Genomic DNA, 14577 nt, shown 5'->3' on the forward strand with positions numbered 1-14577 from the left:
TGTGGTGCTTAAGGATGGTGAAAATTTTCACAGCCAACTGGAGACCTGTCTTCTCCCTGCAGTTGTATGTCAATAAATACAGCTCAAGTTAATAAATCTTGTATCGGGGGGAGAGATCTGAAAGATAATTTGGGCCTAGTTGTTGTTTCTATGTGGCATTATTAGAGGCATCTTAATATACCATAGGTGTCCCTTTTTGGTAGGTGTTGGGAGCTGCACATTGAATCACTTGTTTGAGTTAACATGGTAAAGAACCCAACCACGATTTGTGACCGGTGATGTGTAGATGCCACAAATACATCTGCATTTCTTTTATCCACTTCTTGCAAAATCTGATCAGGTGTGTTCCAAGTATTCCCATACTGGAAGACATAGCTAGCCAAAACTTCCACAATGCCCAAAGCTACTGCTGACTAACCTCACAGGCTGGACACCTCCTTGTCAACTGCTGTTATCTTCAGGTGTTCCTGCATTGTTTTATGCTTCAACAGTTTTGCAGATGTTTCTCTTCAGCTTTTCAGCCAGCTGTTAGTGAGCTTATTACTGATGTTTGCTACTGTAATATAACTGTTTAAGCAGCTTTAAGTTCTCAGGAACTGAAAGAGCATTATCAGCTTCCTCCATACTTTGCAGCTTGCAGCCTATGAAAAACAGGATAGTTAAAGGCTTTCCTTCATGTTGTGCTTCATAAGTTTTCAGGGTTTTATGCAAATTAAAATGGGTATTGTTAATGATATGTTAATAAGGCCATCCCTTTGCTGCTTATTAAATCAAATCTATAACAAGTTTGGTATGTCTTAATATTGAAAATAATTTAACTTGTTAATCTTTTGGATCACGTAATATGAACTGCCCTAGGTGATATCTGCCTTGCTCACTTCCCCTTGCTAACAAATTTACCTACCATCTTAGCAATGAATCAGAGAAGCCTGGAAAATTGTGAGACTGGTATGGCTGTGCCAAAAGGTCAGCTCTGCCTGGGGAATGTGGCAGGGGTTTGCACAGGGATTAGCAGGATGTGCAGAGAGGCACCGAATGTACAAGCTGAATAGAAGCCCACAACACAGAGTTAAGGAGGAAAAAAAGAAAATGAGAGAGAGAGAGATGGGAGAGCTAAGCACTGCTTGGGAGGGAAGAGAGGGCTTGAAAAATGACAGCACGGGGGAAAGGTGGGCATAACCAAATGGGAAACCCAGTTGCTCTGGGAGCCAGGGAAATTGCTCTCCTAGTCTCAAAATGGAAGAAAACAGCCTGAAACCTGGTAGAGAAATGCCCATCAGGATAAAGATGCCTTTGGGGAAGCTGTACAGAACTTGGTGATGCTTTTTTTCAGTTAGTGGTAAAGAAAACTAACTCCTGTGAAAAACTGTGCTGGTTCAGAGGGCAAAGTGCCAGCCCCCTTGCACACAGCTCTGTGCTGGGGAGATGAAGTGAAGAGCTTGCAGATCTCCTGTGCGTGCCCTGTGCCCTACGTTCACAGCTCTGCCCTGGGCATGCCATGAGCCCTCCTCAGCAAACAGCTGCTCTCCCATGAGACTTTTCCTTTCTTTGCAATGGAGAAGAATAAAAAAATAAAACAAATCATAACATAATAAAAACAGTAGAGGCATAAAAAGGGACTTTCCTCTCTGCAATACAGAAATTTCAGGCCACCAGAAGGGGTTCTCCTGTCCTGTTTTTTGTTCCCAGTCTTGAGGCTTTTCTCTGAACAAACTCAATGAGCAAAATATTTTGCCATGCTGTATCTGCGCTTATGAAGAGGATAGAAAATAGCAACTGGTCGGAGCAACTGGGGCTCGGAGCCAGGAGATTGTCTGCATCAGGACTCTCCCCTTTTTGACTCATGGTACCCTCAATTCCAAAGCCTCCCTTTATGGCAGAGGCTCTCAAATCTGTATCTTCTTTCCCTGCTGCTTTAGAAGATTTTGATATCTGCCTCCAGTAATTTTGCTCTTTCCACTGAAGTGTCAGACTGGCTACGATTCCCAGTGCAACCGGTGCTGCTGGGCTGGCTGCCTGCTGGCACGAAGTATGATGAGGCTTTTGGGCACATGGTATGTCCCAGGGTTGCAAGGGGTAATGAAGTTCAGGCTCCTAGTATTATTAGGGTCTCATCCCTGTGTTGTCACTGATGCCCTTTTTGTGCAAATCCTGCCTTGCATTTCCTGTCTATATCCTGCTCCCCTACCTGTGCCTTGCATCATGCTGCCCCGTGCCTGACCCTGTATGCAAGAAGGATGGCTAGCGCTTGGAGTATTTTTAAATTTCCACCTTAACATTTACTTCACTTCATGGATTTTCCAGAGGAAGTCAGGTTTTGGGGGCATTTTTTTAGAATTTTGGTTTTATTCAAAAAAGAAAAGAAAAAAGCAAGGGAATTCCCCTCCAGCATACAGAATGTAGCTATCAAGAGAAGTGGCTTAATTTCTCTTTTTTAAAGGATTGAACACCCTGTTGTGTTGAAAATAATAAAAGCAAAATAGGGCCCGCCTTCTTTACATGATAGGTTTCAGTCTCTTGTATTGATGGTGCAGTGAGGTAGCTGTAGTGAAACGTAGGCTCTGCTGAGATAGGCAGAAGAAAAAAAATAACACCAGTGCATGCCATTTAATTTCTGCAATGTTCTGATTCCCTCCTAGCAGCCTGAAAATGCTAAACATGATCCTTCGTCTGGCATATGGGGATTTGGAGAATTGTTGCTAATTACGGCACTTGTGCTATCTAGCTTAAATGGCTTAAATAATATATTAAGTGCTTTTATGATCTTCCACAACATGCTGGAATGCAAAGAGGTGCGTTTTATGCTGTTTATACTTTATGGCAGGCATAACTTACATAACATTAATCTGCAGAAAAAACTGGTTTTGATGATTTACTGCTTGTATAATTCACAGCCAGGGCTCTAGATGATAAGATCCTGTTGTGCTAGGTGCTGTGCAGACATAGGTGTATGCATTTCTATCTTAGAATCATAGTGTGGTTTGGGTCAGAAGGGACTTTAAAGATGATCTAGATCCAACCCCCTGCCACAGGCAGGGACACCTTCCACTAGATCAGGTTGCTTTAAGCCCCGTCCAACCTGGCCTTGAACTCTTCCAGGGATGAGGCGTCCACAGCTGCCTTGGGCAACCTGTCCCAGTGCCTTACTACCCTCACAGTAAAGAATTTCTTCCTCATATCTAATCTAAATTTCCCCTCTTTCAGCTTAAAGCCATTCCCCCATGCCCTATCATGACATGCCCTTGTAAACAGTTCCCTCTCCAGCTTTCCAGTAGGCCCTTTTTGGTACTGGAAGGCTGCTATAAGGTCTCCCTGAAGCCTTTTCTTCTCCAGGCTAAGCAACCCCAACTGTCTCAGCCTGTCTTCCCAGGAGAGGTGCTCCAGCCCTCTGATTACCTTTGTGACCCTCCTCTGGACTCGAAGGTGGAGTCTAATTGCCAGGAAAGAGGCTTTGGATGGTTGCAGGGAATGGTGGAGCCAAATGACTTGGGATGCCAGGCAAGGGTCTTGGGACACTGCTGGTCAATGCATTGCAGAGGTAATGTAGGGCTGATGGCAAAGGCAAAAACTGCAGGACCTGGAAGAGGATCACAGGAGGTCATGGTGTAACTTATTTAGGGAACATTTCCATTATTTTAACTAAAATTTAACATGAAGTTAGGAATCGGTTACTAAGCATCGTATCTAGAAGTGGGAGTATTCTAGGGTCTAGATTAGTATTTATCCAGAAAAAGAAGAAAGGCATTGTGTCTGCTTAAGAATCTTTTTTTACCCCTTATTTTTATGAAAAATTCTGTTAATCATCTGATTCCACACAAATTCCTGTGTCTCTTGCCTCAAAGTCTCAATTTTCTAGTATCTGCTATTGTACCTAATGTTTAAACAAAATGTGAGAAGAGCATGCTGTGAATGTCTTGTTGCTGGATCTAGTGTGATGAATAATTATGGGGTGGCTGAGCAATGCTAGCCCGAGGCTCAAAGAACCTGGTTAGACACATAGGGGGTGGGGGTGGGGGGCTTAAACCACAAAGGGAATTAGTGATAATGATGAAAAGATTGGCACATTCTGACCTATAATTTGGTTTAGTTTAACATGGCGCTCTGGAAAATCACAAGGACTGTTAGAATATGCTAGCAATTAGCAGTATTTCACCTATTTGAAATTGAAGCATTGTGTAGGCTCTGCAGATTAGGAGAAAAAAGTATTTTTAATGTGTCTGATTTTGCTTGCTAGTAGCTTGAAAATAGGGAGGTGAGGAACGCGTCAAATTTTGAAGTATAATTTTGCAATTAAAAGACTAAGGAGAAAGTGTGATCTGAAGACCTTCAGTTTCCTAGCTGTGACATAAAATTAACAACTATCTTCATTCTCATTCTGTTTTAATATTCCTGCAGAGGAGCAGGCAAAAAGAACTCCCTAGGCTGGCTTCAGTGAAATGGTGGAACTGTTACTTAGACAGTAACAGGGTACAGGTTTGGAGGGGAGTGATTTTTGTTGGTATTAGCTGGCTAGTGTTTGCACAACACTTTGTATGCTATATAGTGATATATATCTAATGCTAAAAACTGAGAGATGCTCTCTTGGAGATAGGGAACACTGGTTAAAGGCATTTTCTGATTGGCTACACAGAAAATTTCAAGGTCATACATGCACCAGCTTGCAGGGATGCACAGCTGGTACCTCATCACTAAAAACAGCAGAATTTCAACTAGAAAGCTGTTAGTTAACTGTGTGGGTAAAAATGGAAGGATAAATTGAAACTACCTGACAGTGGAAGAAACAGCTGGGAACTGATAAGAGAAAGAGAAATGAGTGCAGAAACTCTTGCCTATCATTGTGGTGCCCAAGTGCTTTATAAGAACTTCAAATTGCTCCCTTCCTGTAATGTACCAGTTTTCTTTTTCAAGCTGCAACAATCTGGCAACCCCCAGCTACTCTGAACTTGTCTTCTATTGCTAAAAAGTCGGCTCAAGAATCTACTCGATAGTCCAAGTCTAATTTTTATTACAGGAGCTGAAAGGAGCTGCTGGGCCAAAAGCTATTCTTTCAGTAGCTGGGCCTCTAACCAAAGGGAGGGTCAGTGCCAAATGCTTTTCTGGATCATTTAACAGTATGTTTTATATAATAAAAACACATGCAAATACTTGATCTAGTAGGCAAAATTTTTATTATCCCCTAATGCTTTATCTTGTTGCATGGGTACAATCAATCCACAAAAATGGCAAGGCAAAACCTTGAAGGAGCTATTTGTCCAGCAGTGATATGTCATGCTTGGTTTTGAGAGTCCACTGTACCACATCAACAGCTACTGCGTATTCAGCTGAAATGACAGCTAAACAATCTGGTCATCTGCATCCTGTTGTGGCTTATTACTGTATTTAGGGGAATGAGGTGTGATGTAGTGGTTTAAGCAGATGGCAAGCCGTCAGACTTTTTTTTTTTTTTTTTTTTTTTTTTTTGTTGGCTTGATCAGTAGTTCTTCATTGACTCTGGACAGATTACAGGCATGATACTATCTTAGGTAATGCTACTTGGTAAAGAACTTTTAAAATCCTTAATTACTGTCATTAGTCATTTGACACTGTAACATAGAGGTCTGTTATTTTCATGTCTCTTTTTTCACCTGTGTCTGTAGGGTGTTTGGAGTGTCCTTAGACAGAGAGGTGTAACTTTTGGATCACGATCAGTGGTAGTGTGTGCATATTAGCATAAAAATGTGTGCGTGTGCATACACATTTGTATATGCACTTGTCCAGAGCTTTCTTACTGTCTGTGTTGTGAAAGCACTGAACTGAGACATCAGTCTGTTGGCAAGGTCACGAAGGCTGGCAGGTTTCTCTGTTTGGGGATGTCCTTTGTTTGTTCAGTGTTTGAATTGTGTGAAACCTTAATTAGCAAATAAGATGCTTCGGCCTGCCCTTCCAAGATCTGAAACAGAATTAAGGGAAGTGCAAGGATGTGCCAAATGACATGATGGTACTGGCTCCACAGTTTTTGTTTTACTCTGCTGCCCTGCTGTTTTGAGATGCGTTTTCCATTGTATCAGCTGCTGGCAAAACGTTCATGGAGTTGTTAGATGTTTTATGCTTTGGTATTGCTTTTTCTATATACAACAATCAAACTGCTAAGATGTTGGAGACCCTGTGTGTAGCAGCTGTTGAGCCAAGAAGAAAGCAGCTCTTTCTTTGAAAGGGAAAGTTGCCCCATTGTGCCACAGTGGTAAGCCACTGCCTGCTGTGCACTGGGTTTGCTGTTGCACTCTGGGGGCGATGCAAGCATCCTCTTTCTGCAGTGCAGTTTGGACTTTTCTGAAACGAAGTAAACATTAGTCACTTCTCGCAAAGCCACTCCTTTCATTTGATCTTCTGTTATTAATTATTTGCACTTCCTCTTGTCACAACACTTCTCTTGCTGCTGAAGATGGTACTGCAGAGAAATCCTTTACTTCCATTCCAACAACACAGTGGTTTTCTGTCTACAAGAGAGTACAGAATGGCTTTTATCAAACATATTTCTTTTCCCATTGTTTCCTGATGACAGATACTACTCTAATCTACACAGAGACAACACTTGGAAATGGGAGATCTATGTTGCCATCAATTTTTGTTACGTTGATAAATCATAGGATGTCTCACTTTCTGAATGACATGCTTCTGGATTTAGGCCTGCCTTTTTTTTTTTTTTTTTTTTTTTTTTGTCACAGTTTGTCTTTTTCAATGCTAGCAACAGCCTTGCCAAAGCTCATCTGTTCCTTTAGTGTTCACTCCAGCAGGCTGATTAATTCTATCACACCTTTCCCTGTACATGGCATAACCAAATAAGTCGATAGAAAAGGAAGGACATGATATTTATAAAATTTTCTATTGCATTACACTTATCTTGTGACTTTCATTAGCTGAGGTACCTCGTTACTTTTGGATTGGAGACCTGTCAGCAAAGTCTGCAAGGAAAAAAAAGGTTTTATACTGTTCTTTGTGGGCCTCAAGTGTGATTGTGTCACACTTCCACACACAGGGGAGCTTTACTTAAGAGAACATCAAGAGTGGGGAGTGCCTTATGGTGTTTTCTTGTGTGTTTCAAAAGCAACTGCAATAAAAGTGGGGGATCACTTACCCACAAATCTTAAAATAGCTAAGAATGTGTGTGACATACCTCATTTTCTTTGGTTGTGTAGATAACACTATTAATAACATGAGCTGAAATTATGTATTGAGTAGTAATATGAGCAGTGATTCTGAGTGGCATTAAACCTGTCATGAACTCCATGAACAAAAACATCCAAAGGGAAGTGGCTCAGCAAAAATATTAATTAATTCTCTTGTAAAGGGGTGGCAAAATTATACAGAGGTAGTCCACAGCTCAAATAAGGCCTGTGGGATGCTCCCACTTCCCTTGTTGCCTTTTCCTGTAGAGGACTGGGCACTGCTGTCCAAACAAACCCCTTTTCCCATGTATGCCACAACCTGCCACACCGGTATGGTGTTTGCCACATGTGGGTGTACATAGCAGGTCTCCTGTCACTGTTGCCCATGTAGCAGTGGCTGTCATCACCACGCTGTACTGTCACTAGAGCTCAGCCCTTTGCGGCAGAGGGACATGCCTCCCCACCCTGTTTATATGGTATCACCTCATCAGGAAGGAGGAAGGTATGAGGTGTCGGCTGCTGCCAGGAAGTAGCCAGGGACAATTGCCAGTCCAGGGGTGAAGGGCCTGGCTGTTATGGCAGAGGCAGTCGTGTTGAGGTGGGTGGAGAAGGGCAACTGCTTGAACAAGTCATAAGAGTGCTGGGAAGTGGGGATCCATAGGGCAGATGTACAAAGCTAAGTGCCCTCGTGCTGCAAACAAGGAGAGAAAATCCAAACCATCTCACTGAGAGTCCCCTGGCTACAGCACACTGCAACCCTGGTGAGCACTGCATTCATTAACACATCCCTTCAACAAGGGGGGTGATTACTGGGTTTGCAGAAATTCTGTTTGAGTGTTTGTGGTTAAAAAATAAACACAAGATCTATTAGAAATAGGGTGGGGCTTCCTGAGAAAGAAGATAATGTTAAGAACTTATTATCTTATCTGCTGCTGCTAGTTACAGTGAGCTTTTTAAAACTGAAATCTGTATTACATCTCTTTTCTTCTTCTTTTTTTTTTTTTTATTTATTCCACTTTGACCATAAAAGCCACAGCCTTTTGCCCTGCAATGTTCCACTACAAAGTTTGTGCTGGCATTAGAGTGGCAGTACAGCTTAGATGATAACAAGGCGATATAGGAGGGTCCTGGTAAGAATCTGTTCCTTATTTTTTTCTTTTTTTTCTGAGTTCATATAGATCTGTAGTTAATGTCACCCTCTGACTACTATTCTAAACCACTTGTTTCCTAGAAAATGTGGGATGTGATAAAAGTTGCAATTTGCATATGTAGTTCTTTGAGGAAGCCTTTTATATTTTCCTCTCTCCCTCTGATACCATCAAAATTAGATTGGCAGGTAACGATTCAAGGTATTTTTCTTATCAATTCATTATAATTAGAAAGACACTGCAGGTGTGCAGTGAACGAATACTCCTATTGCACCTTGATATCTCTCCTCCCTTCTGCCCTTCCCAAATATTTGAGACGCGCTGTGCTGTGCTCCATTCAGGACTGTCTGTGAAGCAGGAAGGGGTAAAAGCTGTCTCATGCTTCTACAGCGCCTAGCACCATGTCTCAAATCCTCACTGGTGGCAATAAATGCAAATTTACAGATGGTAACGGCTCTTGTAGTCCTTTACCAAGTTTCCTTCCAGACTGAGGGGTGAAGATAGTTCTGTTAGCTGTGTCTGTATTGGAGGTTTAGGATCTACGTTTCAAAAGTACATAAATGTCTTGAAAGAATAAATGCTATTGTAGTGAGTAGGACTTGCCTGGCCAGACTCCATTAAACACAATTACAAATTCTACTCTTACTGTGATCGTTTGAGAAAACAAAGTTTTCTATATGCTTCTAGTGTGGGATTGTGGGTTTGTTCAGGTTTAGTTTTTTTCTCTGAAAAAAAAAAAAAGTTTTATCAAGTTTAAATGCCACAGGTGGACTTCCCTTCCGTGCCTCCACTTGCTTGTAGCACAACAGGGCAGAAAAACATTTCTTAAATTGAGGGCAAACTGAAATGCTGAAATTTGACACCTAAAAATTTAAGCCCTAAATGATTGATTGAGCATTCGCACGCTTATGTATTTTCGTAGTCACAAAATTGATTTTGATGACCGGAAGCTCACTTGCTGGAGTAATAAAACCCCAGAAAACTCCCTTACTGTGTTCCTAATATACAAATTTCTGAAAATGACCCATCCCACAGTGTGTTTGAGCAGAATTTTCCTTTTTTTAAAAAATCCATAATAATAATCTTAAGCTACTTCACAAAAACATTGCAACTAAGTAATAATTATAGGGACACATTTATGAGATATGGAGAGTTAGAGAATCTTTGGTGCTATGGGCTACTATTCTATGGAAGTGCAAAATCTGAGATCATTTCTGCTCTATTTGACCTAGGCCTTTGACATAAGTTTTCCTATTATTCTATCAGTTCCTCACCCCCTCGTGCTATTTTGTATTTTTATGTTTGTTGGGCTACCAGTTCCTATACAACACTTATGGCAGTTTCAGCTTTTAGTTTTAGCTCTCTGTTATTTTTTCATCTTTGTGCTGAAAAACTCTTCAGCCCTGCTTTCTAATTTTGTATTAAGTACAAATACTAAAGAGTAGCCTGCAGTTTTTTATATCATCCTCAACATAAAGATTGCAACTTCTCTGGAGAATAGAGTGCAGCATTTACATAGAATAGCATAATACATTTATGTTTTGAAGTAGTTTGCAAAAATCAACTGATCCTTAAAAAATTAATAATACCCTTGGGTGGGGAGACAGATACTGGGGAAAGAGGAGCAGAGATTTAGAAGCGAACAGAGCAAGGCCTAGAACTTGCATTTTTGGTATGTGTTCTCAGTGAATTTTAAATCAGGAAATCCTAGGGGCTTACACCAATTTTCTCAGAATTGGTTTTGATTCACTGCAGCAGTTCCACAATTACTTGGGTTATCTCTGTTGAGTTCAGGCCTTTTCAATGCAAATGTTTCAAGAAACACTTTCTCCCTAGCAGATGCCCACGTCAGCCTCAGCTGAAGTCTGTGTGACTTTTTTTCCCCTGTTCGTGGTAGCCTTGTGGACTCAGTCACCAGGAGGATGACAGCTTGGTTGCTCTACCAAGAAGGTAATGCTGCTGCAAGCTCCTGCAGCTTCTGTGCAGGAGGCAATGTCTGTTTTTCCAGATACTTGACAATGATGCAAAGACACTTAAAAGATATTTGGGAAGTGCTTATGAATTGATTTGTGATTAGTGAATAATTAAATAAATCACAGCAATCAAAAGGACACGTGGCCAGTTACAGTTAGATTTGCATATATAGCCCTTTTCTGCTAGAAAAGCAGAGCTCAATTCACCTAATACAAATATAAATTCACTGTATCTTAATTTGATTTACCTTTGACATAATATTTAAATAGTAGCAACATCTGTAATCTTATGCTCCCCAACAAGGCTTCATTAAAAACTTACTGCCAGATCTAATCATGGTTAGCATACAAAGTCTTATCTCTAGGTTCCTCCTTCAATGCCTTTGAGAACATAACTAATTTAATCTGAACAAAGACAGTGCCATCGTAAACCTCCAGTCTGACTTTTTCCATTCTAGAATATCTTTGTTATTAAATTTGGCAAAGCTATGGTGCATACAATGGATCAAGCAAATTATTTTAAAGCACTCTTCAAACAAAATTTTACTGCTTGTTAGACATCATTTGTATCTCTGGGACATGGAAGAGATGTCACTTGAGTTTGGATTTTTAAAAATGTACAAAAATATAGGGCAAGTCTAAACTTAGCTAGCTATGAAAACCAGCAAGCTTGAAAGTAATACATGTTTTTAACCATTTTGGAAAGAGCATTTAAAAAAACATTTGAAGTGTTAACCATCATTATTAACCATCATTCCAATCCATTTTCCTTCTAGAGGAAGGAACTCCTCACTAGAGGTTTCTGCCTCCTCATTTGCATCAAATACAGTCTGTTGTTTGTGACTATACTTGAAGCTGGTGGCAGGATCTGACCTGTAATTGTAATTTTAGACATTCTTTTTTTTTTCATGACTTGCCAAGTGAACCAGTTGCCATTAAAAACCTATACTGCCTAATAATCTTTGCTGCCTGAGAACAGGGTTTGTGTGTACTACAAGTGGAGGCTCTGTCAAGACCTAACAGATAAAAATGGAATAGTTTTGCAAAGTGATGGTGGGGCCTCAGCTGAAAATGGGGTAAAAGTCTGGTTATCCATACTCGAAAAAGTGATCTGAAACTGGCATAGAGTGAGTCTGCTAAGAATTGGTGGAATTGATGTACTTCATTAGAGAGGGGCAATTAGAAGAGCTTAATTTGTGGAAGGCTTTTTTGAAATCTGAAAAGAGAACTATGGGTTTCCGTAAATATACTAAAAGGGATGCTGGTAATTCATCCATGTTGCTACATGGAATCGAGGAGATGCAGGACAGCAGTTAAACTGTGGGGGTTGCAATAGCATTGAACAGGAATTGTTGTCCCGCAGATTCCTTCACCTCTATGCATCTTGAGGAAACAGGCCTGGGAGTGTTATGTCAGTTCTGTGGTATGCCTCGTTACTTGGGTTTTGGTTGTTGCTGTTTAATAATACAACCTACTGAAAGTAACAGACTTAAGGGAGGCGAGGCAAGGATAAATAGTCCTGGAGACATCGGCGTGAAAACTAGAAGAAATTGGTGTGAAGCTATGTTACAACACCATTGTAGTTGTTTCCTGCTCTAATTGCTTTCTGTAACTGCTCTGGCAGTTTGGGTCTGGCTGTATCCCAGCGCAGCTTGTTCCAAGCAAAATGGGACTCTCTATTGTTATCTTTGCAATTCAGAGGAGCAACCAAAACATTAAAAGATTATTACTAGACATAAGGTCACAAAGGAATACCACAGTGAAGTGGGGAATTAAACCATGTCTCCTCAGCTGTGAGTTAATACTTAAAAAAAGTGGTCCATCACAAATGGAGCATGGCAAAAAGAATGCCATCGTTAGGGGCTGGAATACTTTATTTAATCACAAGATGAAACAGACTTCCCTAGCTGTTTCTAATATTGCTGACATGCTTTTGATTGACCTGTTGCCATGTTTGTAGAATTAATTATCTCAATTTTTTTTTTCCAAACAGTTTATATTGTATCTAAATTGAAAGCTGCTTGGGTGGGGGACTACACTGAGAAGAGATATGTAAAGGCAGCATAAGAGTAAGAGGCTGCAAGGGAGCTTATAACCTCTTTAAAAGATAAGTATGTAACAAGTGACTGGTAGGTGAAGTATGTTTGCAACGGTTTAATTTATAATTTTTAAAAGCATTTAAGCTTCCCCCTCACCGTCATAGTCTATATTCCAGAGAGACAAAAGGTTATTTGTGGCAGATTTTATGCTTGAGTGTAATAATTATATTCTTTGTCACAGATCTAAGATGATAAATAATTCAGATGATGGCAGAAAAAAAAAAGCAAGGAGGCTTTACAAAGCTTAATTCATTTGCAGTGTCTTTGCACTTGAGTAGCATTATGTGAGGAGAAATTTGGCCTTCAAGCTAGCTTCTCTGTGAGCAGCATTCCTGGCTTTGCATATCAGAGATGAAATTTGTTTGGAATGTTTGCTATAAAAATACCTACGTGTGACCTTACATCAGTGTGAAAGTAACTTTGGCTTGACCTTTCTCCAGCTCTGATGTGGTAAGATCATTCAGTATGGAAACTGTAAATTGGGGAATGACTCGCAACTGGTGTTTTCATAAGCTTTGTTTCTGTGCATGGAACAATCCTTGGAACAAGCTGCCCTTGGAAGTCAGTGTTTTCTTTCAAAGTCCTTATTTTCTGCTTGGGAGTGACCCAGGGTACGTTACCAGGATTAATGTTGTAACAAAGCCATTTGGGAAAACCTCCCGTTCTGTACAAGTATAGGACTGAATACTAAAACCAAACATGCTCAAGAGCAAGCAAAGGACAGAGGTATTTCTGATCCTTTTACGATTCAGTCCGTGTTTCTGTTTCAGACATTGAAAAGACATTTTAATGGAACAGGAACCTCCTTCCGTCACCCCGTACCTGCAGGACATCTCCTTCGGGGACTTGCTGAGGAGAGCCGCAGCCCCTGTGAGGTACGAGGGGGGCTGAAGGGCCGAGGCGCTGGACCGCCACCCCCGCACTGCCCGGGGTGGGGGGAAAGGCCGTTCTGCCGGGCCCCCCCGCACCCCCTCAGTGCCTGCCCGCCCACCCAGGGGAGCGCTGACAGGTGGCGAGCGGCAGGTTCTGAGGCGTGAGGGCAGAGCTCTTCCCGGGCCCTCTGTGGCACGGCTGGCCGCCCCCAGGCCGGGCCTGAGGCGCTGGCCGCGCTGCACGCCCGCCGCCGGGCCCCGCTGTCCCAAAGGACGGGCAGCGGCTCGCGCGGGCCGGCGGCTGAGGGAGAGGCGCGCGCCTTCGGCGGGCCGTGAGGGGGAGGCGGGAAACGCGCGGCGCCCGTTAGGGGGCGCCAAGGGAGAGACGGGCGGCCCTCCCCGTCACGTGGGGCGGCGCGGCGGGCTGCTCACGTGATCCGCCATGGAGGCGGCAGCGGGGAGGGCGCGCGGCCGCCTCCTCCCCCCGGCCGCCGCGGCCCGCCCCGCCCCCCCCCGCCCGCGCCCTGTGCTCCGGAGTCGCTAGCGGCGCAGCCCGGCTCCGCGGCGCCCAGCCGGCCGCCGGGGGAGGCCATGGACTGAGGGGCATCATGGGCGCCAAGGAGTCCCGCATCGGCTTCCTCAGCTACGACGAGGCCCTGCGAAGGGGTGAGGGCGTGTTGGGGTGTGGGGGGGGGAAGGTGCGGAGTGATCCGTTGGGGGGGGGGGGGGGGGGGCTGCGGGAGCGGGCCCCGCTCTGCCCCTGTCAGCGGGCGGCGTGGCGGTGCCTGGTGACTCCTCGCACCACCATGACAGACCCCGGCGCGGAGGCACTTGCGCCGTTCCTCTACCTCAGGCTCCTTCCCCGCCCCCTTCCCCCCCCTTCCCCCCCCTTATTTATTTATTTATATGTATATTTATCTCCCCTACGTTAATAATGGGGCCCGGGCTGCAGCGCTGCGGGGGGGTCTCTCCCGTCGCAGCCGCCCCCCCCGGCGGTGCCGTCCCGCGGCCCGGCGCTGAGGGAGCGCGCGGAGGGGCCGGGGCACCCGGCGGGCGCTGTCGCCGCCAGACCCTCCCGCCGCCCGGCAGGCTCGGCCTCGCCGTGCCCGCGGCTGGGAGGCGGCGCCGGGCAGCCCTGCCGCTCCGCTGTGACAGGAGTTACCGCGCTGGCCGCCCATGGCTCGTCCCTGCCGGCTCCTCATGTTTACTTGGCGCTGCCCGCGATAGGGAGCGCGCATCTGCATCTCTGGGTGGGAAGATGGATGTAGCTCGGCGTGGTTTGTTATATCTGTTGCTGGTTTAGTCCGTTTCTAGATTGCTCCCGGAGAATTTAAAGAGGG

General features: G+C 43.7%; 1 protein-coding gene across 6 annotated transcripts in view; it reads left to right on the plus strand.

Moving 5' to 3' along the window:
* The first annotated feature begins 1264 nt into the window (after nucleotides 1-1264).
* USP32 (ubiquitin specific peptidase 32) overlaps nucleotides 1265-14577 on the plus strand; it is a 93020-nt gene continuing 79707 nt past the window's right edge. For 2 of the 6 annotated variants that reach the window (XM_080382411.1, XM_080382412.1), the window contains exon 1: nucleotides 13277-13903. In XM_080382411.1, coding sequence (XP_080238537.1) covers nucleotides 13846-13903 — 58 coding nt within the window. In that variant the 5' untranslated portion in view covers nucleotides 13277-13845. Of the gene's footprint in view, nucleotides 13241-13276; nucleotides 13904-14577 lie in introns of those variants that run through there. The other 4 variants (XM_080382415.1, XM_080382416.1, XM_080382414.1 and 1 more) reach the window with 3 other exon arrangements.

This window comes from Falco punctatus (assembly GCF_963210335.1).
Source record: "Falco punctatus genome assembly, chromosome: 1".
Classification (NCBI taxonomy): domain Eukaryota; kingdom Metazoa; phylum Chordata; class Aves; order Falconiformes; family Falconidae; genus Falco; species Falco punctatus.